Genomic DNA, 27,489 nt, shown 5'->3' on the forward strand with positions numbered 1-27,489 from the left:
CAAACCGTTTCTTTAAATAGAAGATTTCTGAATGAACGCATTTATAACTCTTGTTACGTCATGAGTTCATTAATGATCTTCTTCTATGAACTCAATATCATTTACCACTTTTTTGGAATGAATATTCTTGATAAAAATGAAAACCATGAACCATGTCCTTATTGCCATTTTCGTTATAAACTTTCTACACCACGAAAATTGCTCCCTTCTTGTATATCTTATCTTATAGTTAGGTATATTTTCGACCGAACCTGCAAGTATTCGATACAATACCAAACGAATCAGCCCATTCATTAATTATTTTTTTTACATAGTTAACAAAGCTTGAAAGTAGAATTTTATGAACATAATCAAATAACGGGTGTTTTTTTTTTCGAGGTATATAACTTTAAGTTGGCATAACTGTTCGAGATGGCGACCGATTTGAAAGCTGTTAAGTGATTTATTCTCAGTTTGGTTTGGCAATTCGTCATGACTAGACTCATTTTTGAACAACGCTTGCGAATGTTGCTATTTTATTTCGAAAATAATGGTTCTGTGCGGAATACCTATCGCGCACTACGTCCATTTTATTTTGTTTAGCCTGGATGAAGCGCACTTCTGGTTGAATGGCTACGTCAACAAACAGAACTGCCGCATTTGGAGTGAAGCTAATCCTCAAGTGTATGTCGAAACACCGTTACATCCAGAAAACTGACTGTTTGGTGCGCTTTATGGGCTGGTGGAATCATTGGTCCATACTTCTTCAAAAACGATGATGGCCAGAACGTTACAGTCAATGGTGATCGGTATAGAGCCATGATTATTGATTTTTTTCATTCCTGAATTGAACAACCATGATGTCCAGGAGCTGTGGTTCCAATAAGACGGCGCAACATGTCACACAGCTCGTGCCACAATCGATTCATTGAAAGACAGACAAGTTTGGTGACCGCCTAATTTCATGTTTTGGACTTGTGAATTGGTCTCCAAGATCTTTTAACACCGCTAGACTACTTTCTGTGGGGCTATGTAAAGTCATTGGTCTATGCGGATAAGTCACAAACCCGTGACCATTTGGAAGACAACATTCGCTGTGTTATTGCCGATATACGGCCACAAATGTTGGAAAAAGTAATCGAAAATTGGACGTCCAGATTGGACTACATCCGAGCCAGCCGTGGCGGTCATATGCCAGAAATCATATTTAAAATGTAATGCCACAAGATTATCTTGCGGATAAATAAAATTCATGTCAATCGAATAATCCATCGTTGTTTCATTGCAAGTTAAAGTTCTATAGCTCTAAAAAAACACCCTTTATATTAGATTTATATCAACCATAATCTCATCCGATATGTTGGGATCCTAAATCTATCCTCAAAAAGTCTCTAGCATATTATATCATTCAAGAAAGGACAGAGATAATTGGTTTTGATATCGAATTTCTCCAAATTGCAAAAAGTGGTGGTACTTACTATGGATTATTCTCAGGGCAACAAACCTTAAAACCTCACCCAAGACAACAGGAAAATCCCCAAGACATAAATACCCAATTGGACATCTACCCCAAGCGACCAGATAACTCCTGAACATATTCCGTGGAAAAATCCCGAATTTCATCAACAGTGGACGGACGTTCAACTGTAATAACCGTCTGAACGTCTGAAAAGTTCCGTAGGAAAATCGCGGGTATCCATGACTCGGAAATTTTCATCAAGGATCCCTCCGTGGGCGACAAAGTTCTTTTGAGGTGGTGAGAGTGAAATCGTATTAAATTCCAAAACATTCTTACCGCTATATTTGAGGCGATATTTCCGCAAAGCGTACGCAGAGCAGCGACTTACAAAGAGCTTGCGGGTTGTTTGTTAGAAGGAAGCGGCGCTAGGTAAGGGAGACGTACGAAAACTTCGGTCTAAATTGGAATTCCGCAATCTTTGAGGAAATTCTCACATGAAGACGATGGCGTGTATTCTTGAATTACGGCGAAAGAGGACGGTGAAATCGACGCCAAAAACAACGGTTGAGTTCTTCGGTCCTCGATCTTCTTCGAGGAATCATGGTTGAATCCACAATACGGGGTATTTGTCCGTTTTTATCAAAAATATTACATATTCTGGGACTAGAACAATCCATTTCTTTACAAATATAAGATACACTAGTTGTTTATTCATTTCAATTTATGAGATACTTGTTTATCTTTGTGTGGTGGTGCACCATCGTGCTAATAGCTAATACCATATATTTCCAACAAAATTTAGCTCTAGATCATTAATGGAGTCAAAAAGGTTGTGCTTCAATGAATTTTCATATGAATCTGCATTCAAACTATCATTTAAAACATCTACTGGCATCAAATAAATGTTGAAAATCCTTCCCTGATTGTTTGCATTAAAAAATTGGTGAAATCGTCTTATTCTAATGGCTTATGAATTTTACAGAGCCCATACATGTTCATTATGATTGTTGCTAGTGAAGCAAGCCTCGCCAGAGTACATGACAAGCGAAATAAATCAATTGTTTTGGGCATTCTAGTTGTCATATCAACTCCGTACCACAGCGCAAAAAGATATTAAGTCACAAAATGGTAATTTTAAAGGAGAGCGCTTAATACGGTTATTTTACTGAATTTTCTGCAAGAGTAGTAGAAAGAATTATTGAATGACTTCGTTGCGACCAGTAGATATAAATAATTGTACAAAAAATATATGTAATGAAATTCACAAATGGTTTTCGAAAATATTTTGATATTTTTTAAATTTTGCTCTCTTTCATTTTTACTATTGAAACAATGTTTTTCTTCCAGAAATGGGATCGTAATGGACACCAGCAATCCAGGAACATTGAATAGAAGAGGCCTGAAGAATTTGACAGGTATGAGGCGACAGAGAAGTCTTGAGTGGCGACAAGATAGAGGTTATAGTTCAAGCGACGAAGATATCACCACGAGACCAGTCGATAGTCAACTTTTCGCTTCGCTCTTAGCTCAAGCCCAACAGGAATACTCATGTGAGTTATTTTAATTTTTCTTGTTATTTTATTATACAGGGTATATCTCCTACATTTGTAACTACCACTCGCGTCTTAATTTCGTTTTGCATGATAACATGCTTCCACTCTTCGGGTAAGGCAGATTTTGCATGCTGGCCTCAAGATGCATTTATACAGAAACATGATTATCCAGGAATTGTCTACAGAAATTGGTAAATGCATGTTACCAGATGACCCTTCAACAAACTCTTGAACCTACTGATAAAACTAAAATTAATGTCTCAAAGTGTGTTAATGAGCAAAATTGTCATTGGATTCATTGTTTCCACATTCTTGAGTTAACATGTTGAAGTTCAATTTGCTTGGTTAGGACTATTGGAATCAGGCGACCAATTTGGATTAAGCCAACAACAGACGAAACTTTGGCCTAATCCAAATTGGTCGCCTGATTCCAATAGTCCTAACCAAGCAAATTGTCATTATTGAGCAACTGACACTTTTCAAGAGCTTCACCAAATATTGACAGCTCTGACTGGTAGTGTAACATGATTTGCACGCAAAAAAAATCATAAAATTTGTTTGAGAGCATCCAATATCTGGATTTAGCAATAAGTTGCAACTGCACACACATTTCGTCGAGCATGTGTTATGTTCCAGAAGATGGTCACCAGTCTGATAGAAACTTTTTCAACAGCAGCTCCCGTGGTCTAAGCGTTCTGAAGGTTTCAACTCTTGATTGTATCCGTGGGGCTATCTCAAAGCCGAGAGTTTGAATAATTGTCTAAGGATGATCATCCAAATAATGTGACTCTCTCTAACACCACTCTCTGGAACGTCATGCGAAACTTCTATGGAATGCTTAAGTACATTCAAACGATAACATTATTGAAACGAAGCTCCAAAAATCTACATCGACCTCTCTGGAAAAAACTTTAAAAAGCGTAAGGTTTAACCTATACCCCTATTACATAACAACACAAATTCAGCGATGATTTCGAAACGATTATCCAGGACAACGATACCTTTATCCACGTCGTGAAACATGTTGCTCCCATATCGTCCCCGTGGTATAATCCCCCATCTAAACTCATCCAGAGCCTCGTAAACGCAGGCTATAAGATTGCCATTTGCATTAGGCGGCGGTAATGGCGCAAACGACAATCAAACATATCGTTAAATCTGGGCTGGCGCAACAATTATTTTAATGCTTCATTAGAGGAGCTCATAGAGATAATTGAAGCCTCGCATTCCGTAGCAGAATCGAAAACGGCTATCGTCAAGGCCTCCCAGGCCTCTAATTGATTAGTGAGGGGGGGTAAGGTGCGAGCGGGTGGCTATACACACTTAGGGGTTGATTGGTTTTATTACGTCGGATGTCTGCGACTATCAATCAAAGTGACGCTTCGGCCGTTTTCGTTTAATTGCGATACATAACAAACTTTGCGAACGTCTGGTTTCATTATAAATTGATTATGCGCCTACAGCCACTCTGTCTAGGAAATGGAGTTACGGTTTTAATGTTCTGTTTTGTTAAGGTAAACATCGGTTTTATTGGCTGCCGTATGAGCTGCAGCGGGCTGGTTGATCTTTACTGCGCTCGCTTGCGTGGATTCAACCTGAATTTTATTTATGGGGTGTGGGTATAGACTTGTAGTGTGGAAAATGAGAGTTTGTACGCATAATATTCTATGCTGAAATTTCATCTGTTAAGTTTGGACGTTACTTGAGGAATGAGTCGCATTGGAATGAAATGTCGATAAAATTCCAATTTGAATATAATGCTTATTTCTTGTCATTATCTGTGGAATATAACATCATTTGAATGTCCTCCGCGTGATCTCTTACAGAACTTTAGACTTGTGAGGTAATTTTCGATGATTTAATGACACATTTCAGGGAATATCTCACCAATAACTTGACGAATGTTGACAAAAATACGATACTTCGCATAACCCCACAAAAAATCCAAAAGCGATGAATCACAAAATCTTGGTGGTCAGTTTACATCGCCGAAACGAGAGATTACGCATACTGGGAATTTTTCCTACAATAAAGCCTTAAACGGGTCGTATTCTGTGGCTTGTAGCGTCATTTTGCTCAAAATACATCTCTTCCAGTTCCATATTATTAGTTTCAGGCCTGATAGAAGGGGAATCATTCGGTTATAGCGATGAAGATTGACAATTTCTTCATTTTCAAACTAACTCCAGACCAAATTGCACACCATACAAAAACTTCTTGTTGATGTAATGGTCTTCCAGTAATTATATAAGCCATTTCATTGCCCTATATGTAACAATTTAGCTTGTTTACATAGCCACCTAGTGAAAAATGTGCTTCGTCGCGATCTTTCGATACAAAAAATGGTCATCTGAACATTTTTGTCCAAGCATCCAAATAACTTTATAATATAATAATATTCTACGCCTTGCATGATCAGTTGGCTTTAGTTCTTACATCAACTGAATTTCATAAGGATGAAGATGCAAATTCTAATACAAAATACGGTATATAACTTTCCGTAAGAGTGGCTTAAATGCTGTGCTCGCCGAGGAATGGGTAAATTTGAATCTTCTGCAATTTTTTCATTTATAGCAGCAATATTTTTGGTCGAACGTGGATTTCGTTGGTATATGAGCCTCAAGGCATCAGTACCAACTCCAGCCTCTACGAATTTTTTCACTACTTCAACAAGTGTACGCTCAGATGACATTATCAATATTATACATTATTTTCTCTTATTCATGTCATTCTTATTGAAATTAATGAAATATTTACATAAATATCATTTAGTGATTTTTGCATCGAAAACTATTGGTTGGCAGAACTGATTTCTTCAAGGCAAATTGATGAATTGACAGACAAAGCCGTGGCGGAAAGTTCGGAGTACCAACATAGAATAATAAAATATAACCATGAAAACTGTGCGTTTCTGATATATTCTCGCACGATTTTGTTCTACAAGATGTGGAAGAATGAACGGAATAACCACAGAATTAGAGAAACTATATTATTAATAATTTAATGAATATAAATAAATGAACATCTAAAAAAGATTGGAAAGCTGAATACACATGGAGTTTAAAAACAAATCGAGACAATAGGAAGAAAAATTCACATTCGGTACAATAGCTGCTATAAGTTAGAGAATCTCCAGTGTAGAAAACACGTAGACCGGAGACTTATAAGCCACTCACCCCTAACCTATACATGTTTAATACACCAATAACTCTCCTCCTCGATCGAGTCTTGCAAGAAGAATGTCCGGGACCACTCCAGCTCGGATTGTTCTACACCTTTCCCATAAATATTCTGAAAGGAATAACCACTCCACTGAACACGCATTGAATGCATCTGGACGGAGTGCCCTAGGACCAGCCAGTATTGCCGCACTTGCCCAAAAAATATTCACACAAATTCTTTGTATTTGATTGCTTATAGAAAACAAGCATCTGTCCCATATTCCTCCTTCATGATAGTAGAATGACAAATAGATATCGATTCTGTTTATATTCTATGTTATTTTGTCGCACTGCTTCATTGTGTCTTCGGTCTTTCTCGCTCTCTTCTCTCTACTGGATTCCATTCCATAATTATTTTTTTGATTTTGTGAAATCGAACCAATCTTTTGTAACAGTGAAGGTTCAGGTACCTACAGCTTGCTAGGTGGTGATATTGGTTGCCCTGAAACTCACAAATGGACAGCTGGCTTCTGTTGTTGACTCCGTTTGTTTGTTGTATCCTCCAACTGTTGCTCATCCTAACACTTTCTCATCGTACTGATGGGGGCCGAAAGCCCGAAAGACGGGCCTATGTTTAGCACTTCTTCTCGAGGGATGTCCTTATCCCTTTTTCTTTGTTTTTTGAACAACCCCCTCGTTATCCTTTCCACATAACTGCGTAAATTTCTTAGGTGTTTGGCTAGATAAAATTTTTGAACGCAGTCAACATATTGAATATATCTCAAATCGTTCAAGATCAACTATAATTACACGTTGGGAAAGTTGGAGTCTGATGTTGATGTTCCTGTTTTGCAAAATTGGTATTTTTCAATTTTATATCCCTTATAAATTACGGAATAATTATTTGGTGGAGGTATCAATGGCCTTCAAGAATTGTTTGTATTGAAGGAGGAAGTTTGAATGTTTAGCCTATCTTTCAGGGAGTCTTGTTAAGGTGTCGTCATATCCAACAAACTGAGGACTGTATATTTTCTTCTTAATCTTCCTCTTCCCAATAGGACAGTTCCTGTGTTTTCTGACATCTTTCTGTTATTGTTATGTCTCTTGTGATATGGTCTACTTGTATTTGGAATCCGTGTTTCCTCCCATTGTTCCAGTCTTCCTACTGGATTCCTCTCTACATGATCTCTCCAAAACCTCTCGCGTGCTCTGATCTATCTGACCACATCTTGCGTCTCCAGATCTTATGTCTGTACTCACATGATCTCTGAGTGTTACTCCTTTGATGCATACAAAAATCCTCATTTCTGTTGTTTTTGCCATTCTCATGGTTGTAGATGATTCTGACCTCCTTTCGGTGGTTTATGTGGACACTAGTCTCAAACACGCTTTATCTATGCTATTTGTAGCTCATGGTTCTGTTGGTCCAGATAACATCTCTTAGACACCCTCCGATCTTTGCGGCTTTATGAGCTTCTGCTCGTACTTCTTTTACAGCGCATCGTTCATTGGATACTGTTACTCTACTTACTAGATAGTTATATCTTGACACCTGTTTTATTATTTTGTTCTTGGTTACGTCTTACATCGGATATGCACTTTGGCTTTAGATTTCTCACAGCTGATACACATGTTTAAGTGTTCTGTGGCTATTTTCAGGCGTTATAGGTCGTCTTCGTCGGCGTCATCTGCATAGCATATTATCTTTAGAGAGCGATTTCTCATCTTATCTTATAACTTGCTGTGATTTTTCGGACTCTCAAATATAGATGCGTACTCTACATGGATGTTTATTATTTGTATGTGTGAATCCAAATTACTCAATCAATTCCAAAAATATCAATAGAACTAGACAAACCTCATAAGTATAACGGAGTCTGATGTGCCTGATGTATGTTTGAAATTGTTTACTTGGTTGCCTCAGAAATTTCATGATATGCAACTTGAATTATTAAAAAGACATTCAATCACTTAATATTGATGTTAACCCTATTATATGGGAGAATTAGAATTTTTTTTTGGGAGAATATCTGATTTCGTTTTCTTCAACTAACATTTTATTTCTATTTCGTTTTCTTCAACTAACATTTTATTTCTATGTAGAAGATTTCTGAAATCAATGTTGTTATTATAACCAGGTATGAACCTAGATCTACTCGGAGCGGGGTAGCTCTGGCAACATTGCAACCAAAGTTTCAGTCGTGATAGATGGGCTCTTGTACGTCGACACCGTCTTCGGCGCGGTCACGTGTCAGGCTCGCGATTTGTGCCCACAGGGCAAATCGAATTGCTCCCTCAGGAGACGACTCTGGATGTTATTACACTTGTTTTGTTCTCCGCACGACCGTACATGTTTCCGGTATTTCGGAATCTGTGCTCCTAATGTTGCCACTAACACTACTCCAAGGTTGCTGACAATTACTTTGTGTTTGTTTATTGTTTTCTTTAAGAGACCTCTGGGGTAGTTGGGAAAGGGAGGGGGTACTGGAATTTTTGCATTAGAGTTTCACACAATTTAACTATAGTGATTTTCACGAACAAGTTGATACCTTCAGTACTTGTCGATATATGTTGGAATCAGTAAAGCACTTAAAAATTTCAGTTCTAGGTATAGGAAAAATTCTAGTTAGGTTTTTTGAACAAAATTAAAATAACCATTTACGAAAAAATGTCAACAACAAATATGAAATGCATCTTGCTTATTCCTAAGATTATTGGTGTGCCCACTGACTCTGACTCTAACTTGAGACTCTAATAGTGACCAGCATTTTGGGATTTCAAAGATATTAGCCAAATTCAGGCTCATTTTCAAATCGTTTCATATTTCGCAGATATAAACAATTTTTTATATAGCCCAACTAGTGGGTAAAAAGAGAAGTTTATGCAATCTAGGAGTTGACGTCGCCTGAAATGTATCCAACAAAATCTGATTCGTGATGTCTATTGCGCTTTTGCATTATCCTAAAGGCTCGTCTATCTGTCAGCAAAAGATGACTGGTAAAAACTACGCCATACTTAAAATGGAATGATACGAGCCTCAACAACGCATCAAAATTGATAAAATTCACAACAAAATGGTGACAATTTTACTGTCACATTTCGCAAAACTAAAACACTTCTGGGTCGTCGTGAAGCACCATCTCGACCGGCATGACTGAAAAGTTTGAGCAGTTCAGACTAGTTAGTGATGTGAATAATCGAAACTGTGAGCATCGCATTCTTTAGCCGGAATTTGACGTGGATGACGTTTGTTTTCAACAATGCGGCACTATGTGCCACTGAGGCAATAAAGCAATTGCAACTTTGTAAGAAAAATTTTTCTGGTCGTGTTATTGGCATACAATAAATGAGACACATTTTCGTTATTCTCACAATGTACAAGCCCATTTTAACTCAACCTCCTTTACAAACTCAAAAAATCTTCAAAAAATCACATTCTTGAAAAATTGAATTGTTCGATTATTCTTTCAATTCAAAAAATTAAATCTCAGTTTTTATATCAATGGTTCAAATTGTTCTTTTGAATGAATTTCTCTATGAGTGCGCCAATATCAAGAAAGTGAAGATGCATCAGTGATATTGTTCTCCACTGACTTACAATGATACAATCTTGACTGAAAAACGTCTCTACCATGATTCAGCATTATTGAAGTCATTTGAAAACACTCATTTTCAATTCGTTGGCTGTCCCCTCAAGACGAAGTCCAGAGGGTTTTAGGCGAAAACGGTTCATCAAAATTACATTTTTCATACACCATTGAAAAGACGCTTCCATGACCTTTCGAATAAAGTATCACTCAATTCCTCTTCCCTATTCAGATTTGAGGGGTTGAAGCGCTCGTTCAAGCCTCAAACATACATCAATAGATGTCCCCCAAACAAAATCATTCGACGTGTTTCGGGAAATTTTTACAATCACTATGAGAAAAGAAATATACGGGGTGGCTCGTCTGAGACGGAACACCCTGTATAATAATACCTTTGATTTTCCTTTCTGAATTGCTTTGAACTTAATAGCATCCGTCGCTAATAAGTCATTTAGGAGTCGATAAAATCACTCTCGAATGCTTCTGTCCTTGCTAAGAGTTACCAAGTCCTAACGTCTTGGCAGTAGATAACGTGGGTAATCCAGAAAACTGCATCGTGTAAAAATGAAATAAATTCATAGCAAAACAGCTCTCCCTGACAACAGCCACCTACGTCGTCTACGAAATTAACCGAACCATAGACGTCAAGAGGTCGGTTCCGTGCGTTTTCATATTTTCTTTGAGAAGGTCTCAGCGCGTTGAGATATCGTGAAGGCAGAACATGAATCGTCGCTATCTGATACATAAATATTACTGGAAGGAAACACTAATTGGTTCTCAAGCGCCTTGAAAGAACCTGCCGAGACTGAGGCAGCCGCCTTTGAAACCGATGATCAGATACCGGCTTATATATACTTTACTTTATACCGGCGGTTTTATTAAGAAAGTCTGTGGCGCGGCGCACTGCGATTTCCTTTATTTATGAAAATAATTTCGGAGGCAATATCTGGTTTAGTTTTCCGCATTATCGTGCTCGCTTTGGATTTTATGGGATGGCAAGTCTCGAAGAAGATTTCCTTCGTTCTTCAAAGAAATGAATATCGCAAAAATGGACGCGCAAACCCTAGGAATAACAATAATTCTTCTCGGATAAGTCTAGACGAGAGAGAGAAAGATTGTAGTCTTTTATTATCTATTGAAGCTTATACCATTAGTCATTAGTTGCCATGGAAATCAATGTACTTGGCAGTAATTAGTTTTAATAATAATAATAATAATAATAATAATAAGCCTTTATTCTCCAACAGGTTTACAACCCAATTACAGGAAAAAAAAAATGTTCAATTACAATAATAAACACAACAACACAAAGTCATACTCAAAATGGGTATACATAGAAAAAACAAAAAATTACAGAATTAAATCTAGGAACTACCTATCCAATTCTACATAAACTTGGAGTAATTTATACAGAGGATCAATGTTAACGTCACATCTATGAGCTATCTTAATATAAGTACTACACATGTAGTGAATTGGTGACCTTAAACTTAAATTTGTTCTTCCTGCTCTCAAATAAAAAAATAAATTGTTTCTGCTCTCTAAACGTGGAACAAGTATTGGTAAATTCTCCAACAATGCTAGACAGTCTATCCCATTATTTACAAGTTTATAAATGAAACTCAACGCTAGCATACCCCTTCTAGTTTCCAAACTTTTGCATTCAAATCTACCAAGCAGTAATCCATGATCATATCCAATAGGAGGATATTCAGCATCCTGTTTCCAAACCAAGAACTTTAAAAACTTCCTCTGCACCGCCTCCAAACGATGTATATGGCATTGATAAATAGGTCTCCATATCATACTGGCGTACTCCAGTTTGCTTCTTATGAATGAATTAAATAACGACAGATAAGTATCAACGCATGTAAAGGATTTACCGCTGCGAATTATAAAACCATACAACTTGCACACCGATGAAACCACATGATCCAAGTGAGGTAAGAATGTGCACTCCTTATCAAATATCACACCCAAGTCTTTAATTTGCGTTAGACGACTCAACACATTACCCGTTATATTATAATCATATTTAATTATTGCCTTCCTCCTAGTATATGATACAATATAACATTTTTTGCCATTCAAAGCCAAATGGTTTCGATGACACCAGGTAGCTATACGTTCTATGGCCCGCTGTAGAGTGGCGCAATCCAGTTCACTAATGATCTCCAAATACAACTTTAAGTCATCCGCAAACATCAAGATGGGTATCCCGATTTCATCAATGAGGTCATTGACAAACAGCAGGAACAAAAGGGGCCCCAAATTTGAGCCCTGCGGAACACCAGACGAAGCAACGAATTGGTTGGAACGATAATTTTCAATCTGTACATATTGATGCCTATCATGCAAGTATGAAGCAATGAGCCCAATGAGTCCCTCACCAAAACCAAACATGCGCTCTAGTTTGACAATGAGCCGCCTATGATCCACACTATCGAAGGCTTTATGGAAATCCATATATGCAACATCCAGTTGGCCAGATCCATCCAGAACCTCAACCAATGATTGAGAAAACACAGCCAAATTGCTCAAACATGAACGCCGTGGCATAAAGCCATGCTGCTGACCTCTGATCCGACTACTTATCTTAGGAAAAATGGAATTGAACAATATTATCTCAAAGATCTTGGAGAAGTTTGATAGTATAGAAATAGGTCTATAGTTTTGCATATCTGATTTATTCCCCTTCTTAAGAACAGGAATTATTTTCGAAAGCTTCCAAACTGAGGGATAAGTACTTTTTCGAAGAGCTGAATTGAAAATATGCATCAGAGGTAAGGTCAACACACGTATGCAGTCCCGAACCAAGAAACTCGGCACCCCATCTGGACCAGCAGTGCTTTTGTCACCCAGTTTACGCGCAGCATGTATCAGGTCATTCTCATTCACGCAGTCAACTCGAACAATGTTCACATCGAATACATCACCGACATCAATAGATTCCCCATCATTAGGAGGCTGATACACGCTCCTGAAGTAACCAGCAAATGAATTCACAATGTCATTGGGTTCCACACATATACGGTCTTCATGGTCTCTCATTTCACCAGGAATACGAGAATGCCCCATCCGATTACGAACAAATGACCAAAATTGAGCTGGCTCAGTGACAATTTTCTGCTCACACAACTGAGCATAGCTTTTATATGCGACAGAGATCTTGGATTTCAATTTTTTTCTCAAACTCTTATATTCAATAAGATCACAAATATTTTTATTCTTTCTATGCTTCCTAAATATCCGCTCCTTTCTAAATATAATATTGATGATTTCAGCATCATACCATGGGGGAAAGCGTCTTTTTCTCTTAATTTTATATGGTACAGTTTGCTTGAAAATTTCATTGAGTTTTGAATAGAAAACATCGCAGGCCTCATCCGGATCATCTCCAACAGACAAAACATCGCTCCAGTCAGCATTCAAAATCATGTCATACATTGTCACAAAATTGGCTTTCCTAAAGTTAAATTCTAAAGGGGAATTATTATTACTAAGTCCGAAATTTCGATCACGCCTGAGCTCAGTTTTGACATTGAAATGCACAGGTGGGTGATAAGGATCAACGTTAGTGAGAGAAAAGGTATCATCAGCAATAATACAGTGTGCACTAGAGAATACAAGATCTAGTAATCTATCATTACAATTCAAAATGTTGTTTACTTGTTTCACATCTAACATTTGCGAGAACATCTTTAAAGCCCTACCTCTACAATCATCAAGAGAATCCTCCACATATAATGGGGCATTATAGTCACCAACAATGAGCAATTGCTTGTCCAATAGAATATTCTGAGAAGACAACATATCAAGAAACATTTCATACTCACTAGCATCAGTACTTGGCGGGATATAAACTACAATTACAAATAAACTAGTTTTCTTCAACTTAACCCTACAACATACAATGTCAACCGAAGGAATAACACTCCGCAGATTTGGAAGATCAACCCGAACCGCACTGAGTCTACTATGAACTGCCACAAGCACACCTCCGCCCTTAGCAGTGCAAGTTGCCGCCAAATCCCGGTCGCAACGAAATACATCATAGCAATCAGGAAATAACTCCGTATTCAACACACCATCTTGCAGCCATGTTTCACTTATACACAATATGTCGAAATCACTGCTTTCAACCGCATTGAAAAACTCCCGTGTCTTAGAATTAAGACCGCGCACATTTTGATAATAGCAATGATATTCGCCCACACTGTAATCGGGATCAACTAGTTTAAAGCATTGACCGTGGGAACACCCCTTACAAACTTCAGTTCAACGTTCTCTCCATCTGATTTTCGTCTATCTACTTCTGTTTTGATTTTCTTGAAATAGGCAGATTGTCTCGGCGTTTTATCAGCAGTTATACCTACATGAGAGTATCCCTCAACAGATTTGATCTGTTTGGATTTCTTAAGTACAGAAATGGCATCCTCCCAACAATTCAAGGTAACCCTCAAAGGCCTAGGTTTATCAGATAATGGATCGAATTTTCCCAAGCGCATTACCTTAGTGCGATCATCCATCAGGGAAACTTCTGGCATCACACCATGAAGTACATCACCCACAGCTCGTTGGTCCTGTTTAATTCTTTCGATCTTGTTTACGTGGGCTTCTGGTTCTCTCAATCCATAAATTATCAAATTCTTCGCACGTCTCCGACGCTCCTCAATCTCTGATATCATCTCCTCAAAGTACTCATCATTAAGCTTTTGGGAGGAATGCTCAGATGAAATGGACTGAACAGTTGATTTTAGTCCTTTTATTTCTTTTTGTAATGAAACTATTACAGATTTTAAAGAATTTATATCATTGCCGATGCTTTCACATCCCTTACAACTCCAGGATATTGACCCCTTGGAACTGATAACACGCACCTCCGAGCTCGATAATCCAACGCAAGTATTACCGAACATATTCTTGCACACACAACAGGTGAGAATGAGATGACCATCAAATGATTTATTACAACAATAACAGATCTTCTTATTAGTCATCTTCAGATTGCTTATCAGAATTTCAGAAATATGCTCGTTAGATAAGGAATCGCACACACAGATGTTAATTTTATTCACTGATTTGCTCAGCGAACTAATACGCCGATGTATTAATAATGTTGATAAACTCAAAAATATCACCTGAGCAGGTGAACAACCAAACTCCTCCTCGCTACTTCCTCCCAGAACACACAGAAGTAAAATTCGAAAAATAAAAATCCAAAATGCCGGAATTATCCACCAAAAACCGAAGAGTAACAGAAATACGTGTTCACAGCTGTCGTGTTATACAATTATGTATCAATTATGTATTATGTATTTAATCAACTTATGTTGGCATTAACATATTGTTGGCACGAAGACGTGGAGGAAAAACAACTCTTATCAATTAATCAATTCAATTAATTAATTTGAATGAGATATGATTACTTAAAACATATATTAGAAGTGGTTGAGAGCGATTTCAAGTTATTGTCCTATCCATGTTTATTGCATTCAAAAATTGATGCTAGACTTTTTCCAGCTGCATTTTGAAACACGAAGCTTCTTAGATTGAAATTCAATTAAGTTTCATTCCACCTCGACATAGGGTTCCAGTCTAATGAACTTCAGTATCTGGGATGGCTTCAAGGAGGCTACTTCCTCACTTTTAGTTTCTTAGACCACAAGCACACAGGCAACAAGAGCCACTAAATAGCCTTGTTGGTGATTATACCAGTGGTTCCATGAAGAAAAACTACGATTTCAAAACAAAGGCCAATAATACGGTTGTAAAAGCACTATGTAGATTCTTTGCAGGACATTGCTGCTTCAACAATCACCCCATCAAAATAAATCTAAAAGAAGGCGTGCAGATTCTTAGGGGAGGAGAAAGAAACTCCGGCTCACTTGGTGATGAAATGCCTCATCATTGGTTACCATCTTAAAACACTCTTTGAACAAGATACTTCTAAAAGTGAGGAAGTAACCCCTTTGAAGCCACCCCAGATACCGGAATTCACTATAACTATGGAACTGGAGGGCGAGCTGTAGACTACGACTACTAATGGCAAAAATAGCTCTTATAAGATAGGTTCACAATAAATCATAAGCTCCAGGTGCGATGAAACCCCCCTTAAATTTACAATCTATAAGTACCTGTTGCCTGCTGAAGAGTATATGACTGTCAGCAGATGAAAATTGCAGGGACTAAATCAAATATGGAAACAGCTGCACATTAACTGTACAAACTAGTCAAAATTGAATACTACGACCTGAAGTTTCAAGGAAAAGATTTAGAATAGTTTGGTACAGTTGCAATTTTGAAATACCGATTCCTAGTCTACTCTTAGTAGATCTCAATACATCCTCGTATACATCACATATCAGAGAACTTCTTGAAAGATTAAGATATTTCTCCGAAGCTCTAGTAGTCAAAATAAAGAAACGAGAATAACAGAGAGCTTTTTTGATGCCTCTTTGACCCGATCTCCACAATTCCTCAGTTCCTCATACGAGCCGACGAAAAAAACAAAAAAAAAAGAACGAACTAGACCATCTCGGAGATCGAGTTCAGCGTCCCAGTTCCCCATCCTCCTGGACCGTCTTGAGGAATTAATATCGGAGCCCGTGTACAAAGCTAATTTCGACGCGCTCGCTAGCGTAGACGGCGGGCGTCGCCGGCGTCGAGGTACGGAATCAAATGTTGTTTGATCAGACAGGCAATAGAGTTTCTTGTATGCTTTATTCCGCTCCGTCACATTTCCAATTACCGAGATATGGAGAGGCTCTCCTCTCAGTTGCGCTGTAACCGATCTGTGCGCTGCTGTCCATCTGTTTCGAAATTACGTGCTCTGCTTGTTTTAAGATAAGTCGGTGTTGGAGGCGCCCCCTCTCGGAGTGTATTATCCGGGAGTTCATAGAGCCGATGGAGCAAATTAATGGAGTGATTGCGAACGGAGCTGATATTATATCGATGGAGCGAAATTGAATTTTCCTTGTTTTTGTTTTGGGTTGGTGCGGATCGGGTGTTTTCTGCTGGGAGCGGCTTGGAGGGGTGGGAGGAGTAGGGGGAATGGGGTTATCGACTGCGAGCAGCGATGAAATTCGTCGTATTTCTGAAAATGGGGATTTGTGTTTTTTTTAGCTATCGTTACATGAACAGATTGTCACGATGTCTGTATTTTCGGCCAGGAATTGCCTCAAAATCAGGAGATTAGAGTAACTGATAAGGAATCCATCCTTGAAAAATTGTTGCGTACGGCCTTCCGTAAACACGATAACTCTCGAACAGAACACCTAGTGTTTTAAATTATTTAGGGTATGTGGTGATCTCGAATGTTGAGATTGAGTATGTTAATTGGCATAATTTGATTGGGGATTCCGTAAATATAGACGTTCGAAATGTTGTCCTAATAATTCCAACTATTTAATCGGGATTGAATTTTGTAGATCGTATAATTTGAAGCATCAAAAAATTATATAGATTGCATCATCGAAACCAGATGAAATTCGAGATTAACATTGAAAAAAAAAAATTACCCAATTGTATGGTTTTCCAATGAGAGTTTTCATTTTGATATTAAAAAAAAGAGTCTATTTAATACTTCGCTATCACTGTCCATAATATAAATATATCAGATATTTTCCAAAGAAACTGTCAGATCATAAGTTGTCAAACTAAAATTAGTATGGACATATATATTTTCAAAGCAACCAACCATTAAAACAATTGCGATTTCTATCCAATTTCGTTTTAATTTATCACAACAGGAAAAATAAAAAAATTGCGGGAATTGTAATAATTTGCAAATAAAGGGTGGTTTTTTAGAGCTATAGAATTTTAAAAAGCGATGGATCATTCGATTGACATGAATTTTATTTATCCGCAAGATAATCTTGTGCCATTACATTTCAAATATGATTTCTGGCATATGACCGCCACGGCTGGCTCGGATGTAGTCCAATCTGGACGTCAAATTTTCGATGACTTTTTCCAACATTTGTGACCGTATATCGGCAATAACACGGCGAATGTTGTCTTCCAAATGGTCAAGGGTTTGTGGCTTATCCGCATAGACCAATGACTTTAGATAGCCCCACAGAAAGTAGTCTAGCGGTGTTAAATCACAAGATCTTGGAGGCCAATTCACAGGTCCAAAACGTGAAATTAGGCTGTCACCAAACGTGTATTTCAATAAATCGATTGTGGCACGAGCTGTGTGACATGTTGCGCCGTCTTGTTGGAACCACAGCTCCTGGACATCATGGTTGTTCAATTCAGGAATGAAGAAGTTAGTAATCATGGCTCTATACCGATCACCATTGACTGTAACGTTCTGGCCATTATCGTTTTTGGGGAAGTACGGACCAATGATTCCACCAGCCCATAAAGCGCACCAAACAGTCAGTTTTTCTGGATGTAACGGTGTTTCGACATACACTTGAGGATTAGCTTCACTCCAAATGCGATAGTTTTGTTTGTTGACGTAGCCATTCAACCAGAAGTGCGCTTCATCGCTAAAATGGACGAAATGCGCGATACGTATTCCGCACAGAACCATTATTTTCGAAATGAAATTGCACTATTTGCAAGCGTTGTTCAGACGTGAGTCTATTCATGATGAATTGCCAAACCAAACTGAGAATAAATCATTTGACAGCTGTTAAATCGGTCGTCATCTCCAACAGTAATTCCAACTTAAAGTTATATACCTCGAAAAAAAACACCCGTTATTTAATATTAATAAGATTTTTTGATACATTATCATGTAATAAATCACTTGACAGCTGTTAAATCGGTCGCCATCTTGAACAGTAATGCCAATTTAAAGTTATATACCTCGAAAAAAAACACCCGTTACTTTGCTGCCTATTAAAACGAATAACTATAGCTCGCCTCATAACTTGAAAATCATGTTACCTTAAAATTGCTGAACATAGAAAGTTATTTAAATCATCTGTTAGTTTGACATCTAAATAAAAATCAATTATGTGTTTCCTCTCAATATCAATGTAATTTCTCAAAATTCACAAAAATGATATCATGCTTTCATCGAACAAACATTGATATTCCAAAGGAAAATCCCCTATATCAGGCACCGAATTGTAGGAAATGTATCGAAAGACCTACCGGAATAATACGTACAAAATACAAAAGGGAACACACGTGTCGGAAAAAACACTTTTCCGTTCGATCGGAGATGATGCATGGGACACGGAGGAAAACTCGCTTATCTCGTCCAGGAGGAACCTATTTTCAAACATCTGGAATGGATGGTCCGTCCCCCCTCCCGGTCCGTGTCACAGAGGGACGAAGGGAGAAGCGCCGTCCCCCTTCGCCACCCCCAGATGCGGAATTATTTATCACGTCGAAAAGAAACGCGATTTGTCGCGCCGCAGGTGTCTCCGTGTCTGAGGCACTCGTCATTCGACTCAAACGGGGTTTTTTTATTGCTTTCAGTCCGATTTGACGTTTAATTTTCTCCGGGCTCTTCGGTGTCTTACTGTGTTACTCTAAATGGAAATTGGCCCGGTTGTGGGACGCTCTCGATACTGATGGTATTGGGCCCAATTGGACCGGAGGCAATATCCCACATGTGCTTCTCCGGATTTCGATAGATCCGGTGAGACCACGACTTTGTTTTTTTTTTGTTATGGTCGTGTGGAAAAAATTTAGAATGGGTCAGAGGGTCTTATACGCGCTCAGTCACAAATAGATGAAACTCTTCCATTGATTGAATTGATCAATACGAATTATGAAGTTTCCAAAAAACGAGATGTATTGTTTGTTTAAATTCTAATTTTTCGTAAAAATACTCGCACACGTCGATTTTTGATTCGTTGGAGACATAATCATGAACATAATTATTATTCATTATTCACTATATGAAGATATAGGAAGACGTCATGAAGATATAACAACATATAAGGTATATCACAAGTACCTACATGATAGGTACAAGACTAAAGCAATAAGCCAATCTTTCACAAACACTAACAGCTCTCCGGCATGAATCACAGTATGCCTTCCTCAAGAGGAAGTTGATCATCTGGTGGAATATATTCCAAGAAGGGGGCGGGAGTATCAAACTAATTATTGAAAAGAAAAGCTTCAGTTTATGTAAGATTTCTCTGGAATTCAAATCAACTACTTTCTTCGGTTAACTACTTGTAAATCTCGACTAACAATTTATAATTTGAAACAGAAAGGATATCGGGTGTGTAGTCAAACTTGAACAATTTTATCTCTTTATTGATTCAGCCAAGCTTTCGGACAATAACTTGTCCTTCTTCAGGGCTACTGAAAATTACATAAAGTTGTGAAAAACACACAGAAATTGATACAGCATAACTTACATCAATGTGAGTCTTAAATGTTAAAATTATTACAATGTTCATATATAATATTATGTAATTTGGCAGGAATAACTATATTTCACTTAATCTTAACAACAGAATCAAACTAGTCAAATCTTAAAAGACACATGAACGAATAATGTCAAAGGTTAAAAACATAGAAAAAACACAAAGACAAGAGACACAGAGAGGAACGACAACAGAGGACGAGTGACGTCACACAATGAGGAATCATTAAGCGTTTTATAGTGAGGGAATCATCTGTAATGCATAATCATCTAATTTGACTCATATTAATCAAATGAACGATGTTGCAATAAATGGAATTAATACCATTAAAATCTGAGTATATATGAACATTGTAATAATTTTAACATTTAAGACTCACATTGATGTAAGTTATGCTGTATTAATTTCTGTGTGTTTTTTACAACTTTATGTAATTTTCAGTAGCCCTGAAGAAGGACAAGTTATTGTCCGAAAGCTTGGCTGAAGCAATAAAGAGATGAAATTGTTCAAGTTTGACTACACACTCGATATCCTTCCTGTTTCAAATTTCTTTGGCTAGTTCACATTTCTAACAAGTTGGCTAGAAAGACTTCAAAGCCTATCCTCGATGTTGCATTTTTTATATCACAGGATATAAATATATTGATACACTCTTAGTTTAAGATTTAATTTTCGTGAAAATGAATTTATTGTTATGTAAACCCCGGTAAGTAATAATCTCTCGATGACTTTTATCCACAATTCCACATTTAGAGATTAAACCAGGTTCCATAGGTACCCACACATACAACACGCTTTTTCAATCGACAGAAAAACCGATTTTCCAATGATTTCATCCGTAATGGCGATGTGTAGATATTCGAGTGTCATAGAATGCACCTGCATACGCAACGGTTACCTCATTATTGTTATTAATTATCCCATTTAGGAGCTGCAAGCCGAAACCGCGCTGTTCCTATCATTCGAGCACGTTGTTAGCGAGAAATAGTTCCCCCAGAACAATGTGCCTGGTTAACGTTAGTTCCGCCAGTCTGCTAGCGATAACGCTCTTCCATATATTGCACTGTTTTGTCTATCGATCGGAAATTCGAGGTTTCCCAGGTACGATACGCCTAATTACGGGACTCGATCGAACTGCTGACTCGTATTTTGGCCCGATTTATACTCGGTGATTCTTGTATATTGCCAACAAAATTAGGCGTTTGTTGGAACATTTCCACTCATCTGCTGATTATGATAAAGTCCTGGTCTTATGACTTGCTGAGTGTATAGGGATCTGTACTTGGACCAGTTCTGTTTTTTAATTTATATGGACGATCTGGTGTGCAATGTTGCTGCAGATGAAGAAATATTGTTTGCTGATGATACATCATTTTTAAATAAAGAAAAACACAGCAACTTCTCCAAGAAAAAAACGAAACGAAGGCAAAATGCTGTTGAATGGTTCAACAGCAGTTCCTTACTCAGTGTAATAATCACCGGAATTCTGACATGGACGCAGCATGTGAACAGGTTATGTGAGAAGCTCTCTACTGCAATTCTTGCGATAATGCAAATGAGGACTTTCTGACTTACCTACCATGCTCAGTTTCACGGACGTATGGTCTACAGTGTAATACTTTGGGGATCATCCCGAGATGCAGAGAGAGTTTTTGTGAAGCAGAAAAATGCCTTGAAGTTGATAGCGGGAATTAACCAGAGGACTAGTTGCAGGCCATTCATCAAATACAGAATACTCACCCTGCCATGTTGTCACATATTGGACTGACTTTTGTACGCCCATAAGAACAGAAGTACATTCTGATAGAGTCTGTCTGGCCAGGTCTTCGAGCTTTCTTCTCTTAACTGTAAAAACGATTTCCAAGTCTTTTTTCATTCTTTCTAGCAATTCTTCATTTGTTATATGAGCTATCCAAGGTATCCTGAGCATTCTTTTATATAGCTACATTTCGAAAGCTTCCAATTTTTTTGTGATGACTTCTGACGGTGCCCAAGATTGAGATCCTACTAATTTATTATTGATTGATAAGTTAACGATCAGTACCTTTTCCTTTTCATCACTTAAGTATCTATAGAGGTAACTATGGTGAGGAGAGTTAACTTATCAATCGATAATAAATTAACAGGATCCAGGCTCCAGTCACATAATATGATTTTTAGTTTCATGAACTTACTACATGCTTATTCTATTCTGGACTTGATTTCCATATATTTTTCAGTGTCGTGTGGATCACAGATACCTAAAACAATCTACAGCCCCCCCGACATCATTTCAGCATTTTCAAATATAAGCAGGAATGGTTTTGAATTTGCTTTGCTGTCATAATTTTATTGTTCTTCAATATCTCTCAAAATCTATCTCTTCAATAGCTCTTTTACCTATCTTTCAATATCAATTGGTATAATACATTCTACATGAAGTTCCAGGAATTCTTTTCTTGCAGATACGCTGAAATTCCTAGGATGTCACTTATGACCCAATCGGGATCTCCATATCTGAAAAGTTCTATGACAATCGTTGACAGATGATAGCTGGAATTTGAGAAAAAAATAAATTTCTTGTTAAAATAATAAATATGTCCCCATAAATAAAAATCTCTAGGATTGAGATCCGGTGAATGAGGTATTTATGACATTTGTCCCCTTAACCTACCCATTCTTCTTCATTTAACCAAGCTGAAACTTGGTTTCTCTCTATGTGGTAGTACACCATTGTGCTGATACCACATATTTCCAACAGTCTTGAGCTCTAGATCATAATGAAGTAAAAACGGTTGTGCTCCAAACTATTTCCATACCAATATGTATTTAAATGATCATTTATAACATCTACTGGTATCAAATCATTGTTGAAAATCCCAACCCAAACTTTAGTTGTCATATCTAACTACTTAACTAGATAGATGGCCTATGTACTTTGATTTCAAACATGAAAATAAATAATTTCAAATTCTTCTTTTCAAAAGCGAATTGGACCTATGTTCACAAGAAAAAAAATCAGAACGAGCACAATGAGCATCTGTCAATAATTGTTGAATCTTGTAGAAAACCCTACATATAGAACAGCTCATCATGATTGTATGAAGATCAGCGACCTAAACCGTAAAACATAAACCTGGTAACCATACCAAATTTCAACAAAATCAAAGAAAATTGATAAAATTCAAGTTGTAAAAATGATTTGCGGATGCACAAGCAATCCATTTGTAATACAGTGTGTTGCCAAATAAGTACGGAAGGTTTTTAGGGGAATCCTTCCCGAAATTTGTCGTTCATATAATCTAAAGCAGATAACATTCCTTTGAAAATGAGAAAATGAAGGGATGACGTTTTGTGTATAAAAACTGTTGGCAATTTAACTGCAAATTCCTATCACTGAATGAAAAGGATGAGATGTCATGTCGTGTTTTATTTTTTCCCAATTAAAATCATATTGCAAGATTTGGCATTGAATATTCCGAGTATTATCTGGAAAGCATCCCAATCAGTTTCAGCTCGATACAAAACCGCCTAAGACTCTTTCAACTTATTTTTCCTCAAAAAATAAAATCCCACCAATTAAGCCATCAACATACCGCACACGCCTATTGGATCGAAAGTAATCATCTCTTGAGTGTTTCTATGGCAATCATCACGGTCCACCTCTTCCCATCTCGCGTCATCACTTGAACCTGCGGCATATGGCTGGCATCACCATCGAAACCTCCTGAAGGAGCGCGGGAGGCGTCCATCGACGGGATTCGGAAATCGATGTTTCTTATGTTCATCATAGGGAGATGCAACAGCTTGTCTGTGTTTTTCGTATAGAGGGTCTGTTGCCCAGTTTCCATGGCGATGTTCTCGGTTGGTTTCGCTACTTGTATGGCGGGAGAAGATGCGACAAAGATGGGCGTAAAAAGGGAGCGCAGGGGTGTATTTAGGACGACGCGTCGTCCTAAATACGCTTTGTAATAATCGATTAAATTAATTTATTATCATAATTTATTTATATATTTGACTCGAATTAATATTTCATTAATATCAAAAATTTTTATATCAACCGAAAGAAAAAATTATCCCAAAACTACAATTCAAAAAAACTACTAATAAATTAAATATAATTGAATCAACATATATTTATATTATGAGAATAGTAACTAGTCTACTCTTTTATTATTATTTTTTCAAAGTCATCTTGAATTATGGTAATGTTTGAGTTTATTACCTTATCGCTCACATGTCACAGTATTTTCTTTCATTCGAGAATAGTAATCTTTACAACTCACGTAATAAGAATTCGAGAACCTGTTTAAATAACATATTTATGCCTGCTAGTGATAAAAAGTGATTCAAATCGTAGCTTTGTTTGATATAATTCGATAAAATAGGTATTATGTTACAGAGGAGTATAAAAGATAAGCTGAGGATAATTCAATTTGGATTGAATGCAATATGTTAAATGTGTGTTGATTGCAATTTTTTTTCTCGTTTGTTCCAGGGGAACAGAGGATTATCATTTGGCCAAATTGTCTGTTATTTTAGAATTTTGAGCCGATAATGGTTTTAAATGTTTGTCTAGACGATAAAGAATTCGAGGTATCTGTTCGGGGAACGAGGACTCAAAAATTAAATGAATATCAATTTAAAGAATGTCTATAGCTGCAGTTTTCGAACTTTATGACATTCATACTGAAATCAAAATAAAGTTTTCGAAAATTCAGAACCCAACACTAATATTGATTTATTGGAAAAAATCATTTGATTTGAATGAAATAAAATAAGTACTACTTACTGAGATAGCTTGGGTTACTATTGACAAATTCTTAAAATTATATTATAGTAGTCTCTCATTTTTTTTTGTAACTCCAATTCAGGAACACCCTGTAGTGTAAATAACTATTATTGCATAAAAATATTTGTTTTAATGGTTCTTTCCTATAGAAATTGTAAAGGATACTAACAAATCTCCGTCGCGACGGAGCGGAAAAGTTTGGGTGGATTGAGAGCGAGATCGATAGCTCGTGGATTACGGAGGTTCGATGAGATTATTCATTATCATTTTTATCGTTTATTTTATGTGAATTGCGGAATCTTCCTGGGTAGATTATATCAAAAAGTTTCTTGGAAACTTTGATACATATTTCGAACTATGTGGATCTTAGTAAGGATATACTGCACCTCCTCACTGGATTCCTTACAGGGCATTGCCGCCTCAGAAAGCACCTACCTCATAGGAATGTGTCTAGTGGAAAACGACGAGTGCAGATTCTGTCAGGAGGAGAAGGAGGGAGAAATTCCGGATATTCTAATGATAGAATGCCTAGCTATCGCTAGTTAAACACAAAAATTCTTTGAACAAGATACTTGAAGAAGTGACGAAGTAACTTCCCTGAAGACATTCAAGACACTGGAGTTCATAAGAACTCTGAAGGCGATTAAATATTCCAGTCCATAAATTGATCTTGAATCGATATTGCGTTATCTATCTTCAGTCACCTCGTGTGGATTTATGATATTCCAGCTATGCAAATTGTGAAGAATCATGTACCCATCCTTGGTACAGGAAGACTCGTCGCTCCAAATGATCTTATTAAAAAAATCTGGATCTGCATGATGTTTTCGCAAAATTTGCCGGCAAATTGAATTTCGTTGAGGTGAATAATTATGCGAGTAATATTTTCGCACATAAACAATTGTCATTGTTCACTAAGTAATGCAACATCGAAGATTTCTTAACAGAATTGACAAACTTGATTTTGTCAGAAACGTACCCATTTGGATAAAAACAGCCATATCTTTTTTCTTTGAATAACAAATGACTTGTGACTGTGTGATACCTTTTTGAAATCACAATAAAATAGACAATTCATTGGTGTAATGTGCAGTAGTAGCTCGGTACATTTTGGTTCCACTACGATGGGCTAAACTTCATGAACAAAATAATCCACTACCAAAATTTCCAATAAAAATATCTCTCATAGCCCCCTTTGAAATGTTCGGAGGATGTTTTTAATGTGAACGTTAAAATAATTCTTCAGCAATATTTTACTGAAAAAAAGTGTGAAATTGTACCAACCGTAAGGACAAAACTATTGAAAGGGGCAAAAATTCATTATTTTCCAAAAAAAAAAATATCTTGAAAACGGTAAGACATTTATAATGGGAATTTTGTCATAGCAGGTGGGTTATCCTTCGATCTACATTCTCCCTCGGTTTGACGTGGTCTTTACGGGACAACCTGTTTATTGTTGATTATCCGAGAAATATTTTTTTTCAATTTGTACCATGATTATTTGTTTTATAAATTTATGAATTCATGGCATTATGTTCCTTTTTGTTTCCCAAAAGCTTTGGACGGCGGGCAGACGATTTTTTTTTATTTTCAAGGGATTTTGATTTTGATCGATTTCATTTTTTCATTATCGAAAATAGTGAACCAAAATCGAGAGTCCAATACCAAATCCTTCGTTTTTTTTCTGTTAAGATGACATTCTAACTATACCAATTTTGGTTTAGGTTGGAATTCAATGTTTCCAATGAGTTTTCTATGAGAAAATATGATCATTTCAAACTCTCGAAAGATATCTCTCTTCCATCAAATTTATCTATTTTACGTCTAATCTGGGTTAGAAGCTGAGACAGTAGTCTTTTTTATACTGTTAAAAAGCCCATTCTAAAATGATTGTGTCTTGGGCCTAGTACGGAGCTGTGTTGCGACGAAAGGCTGTGTGACCTTTTTCCCGATAAGATCGCGGGAATAAGTTGGATGCCATTTGATTGATTGGCGAAGAACCCTCGGAGATTTACTACCTTGATCCAGGATACTTAATGAAAAGGAAGCCTACACGATGTGAACACAGAATCTGGACATATAATTTTCTTTCCTCTTGCCGAAACGAAACCTTTCGTCAAAGATTGATGAGGCGTACAGGAAATTGTGAGCAAACGCATGAAGGACGACGGACAGTCGTGAGGAGGAAAAAATAGAAATCGTTCTTGAGGTGAGATTGCCGAAGATCCAATTCGGTCGAACGAATTCTAATGAAAATTCTAGCTGAGCACTGATGGCAAATCTACTTTTGGGTAGTTATTCAGAGATAACCTAGCACTAATTGAGTTGAAAAAAAGAGGAAAGCGCTTCCGTAAAGTCAGGAGCTTTTTTCAAGAACCCATTGCGTTCTTGGAGATGTGATAAATAGATAACGCATCTCATAAATATCAAAATGAAATTATGTGGTCTCCAAAGGCGCAATTGACACATGAACGAACGAGCGTTCAAAAGTTTCTGAGTTTACGTAACTGTTTTTCTTTTATTTTTTATATTATTATTGAATTTTGTATTTTATAATTTTAATGGCGAAGTCAACACGCAATTTTGCAAATTGTCATTTTATATTTACTTGCAAAATCTAAACTCGGTTAGAT

General features: G+C 37.2%; 1 protein-coding gene across 2 annotated transcripts in view; it reads left to right on the forward strand.

Annotated features, from left to right (window-relative positions):
• Positions 1-27,489, forward strand: part of LOC123685226 (teneurin-a) — a 556,414-nt gene that overhangs the window by 211,672 nt on the left and 317,253 nt on the right. For both annotated transcript variants that reach the window (XM_045624845.1, XM_045624846.1), the window contains exon 3: positions 2,786-2,988. In XM_045624845.1, the coding sequence (XP_045480801.1) occupies positions 2,799-2,988 (190 nt within the window). In that variant the 5' untranslated portion in view covers positions 2,786-2,798. The remainder of the gene's footprint in view (positions 1-2,785; positions 2,989-27,489) is intronic.

Source organism: Harmonia axyridis, chromosome 7, assembly GCF_914767665.1.
Source record: "Harmonia axyridis chromosome 7, icHarAxyr1.1, whole genome shotgun sequence".
In the NCBI taxonomy this organism is placed as follows: domain Eukaryota; kingdom Metazoa; phylum Arthropoda; class Insecta; order Coleoptera; family Coccinellidae; genus Harmonia; species Harmonia axyridis.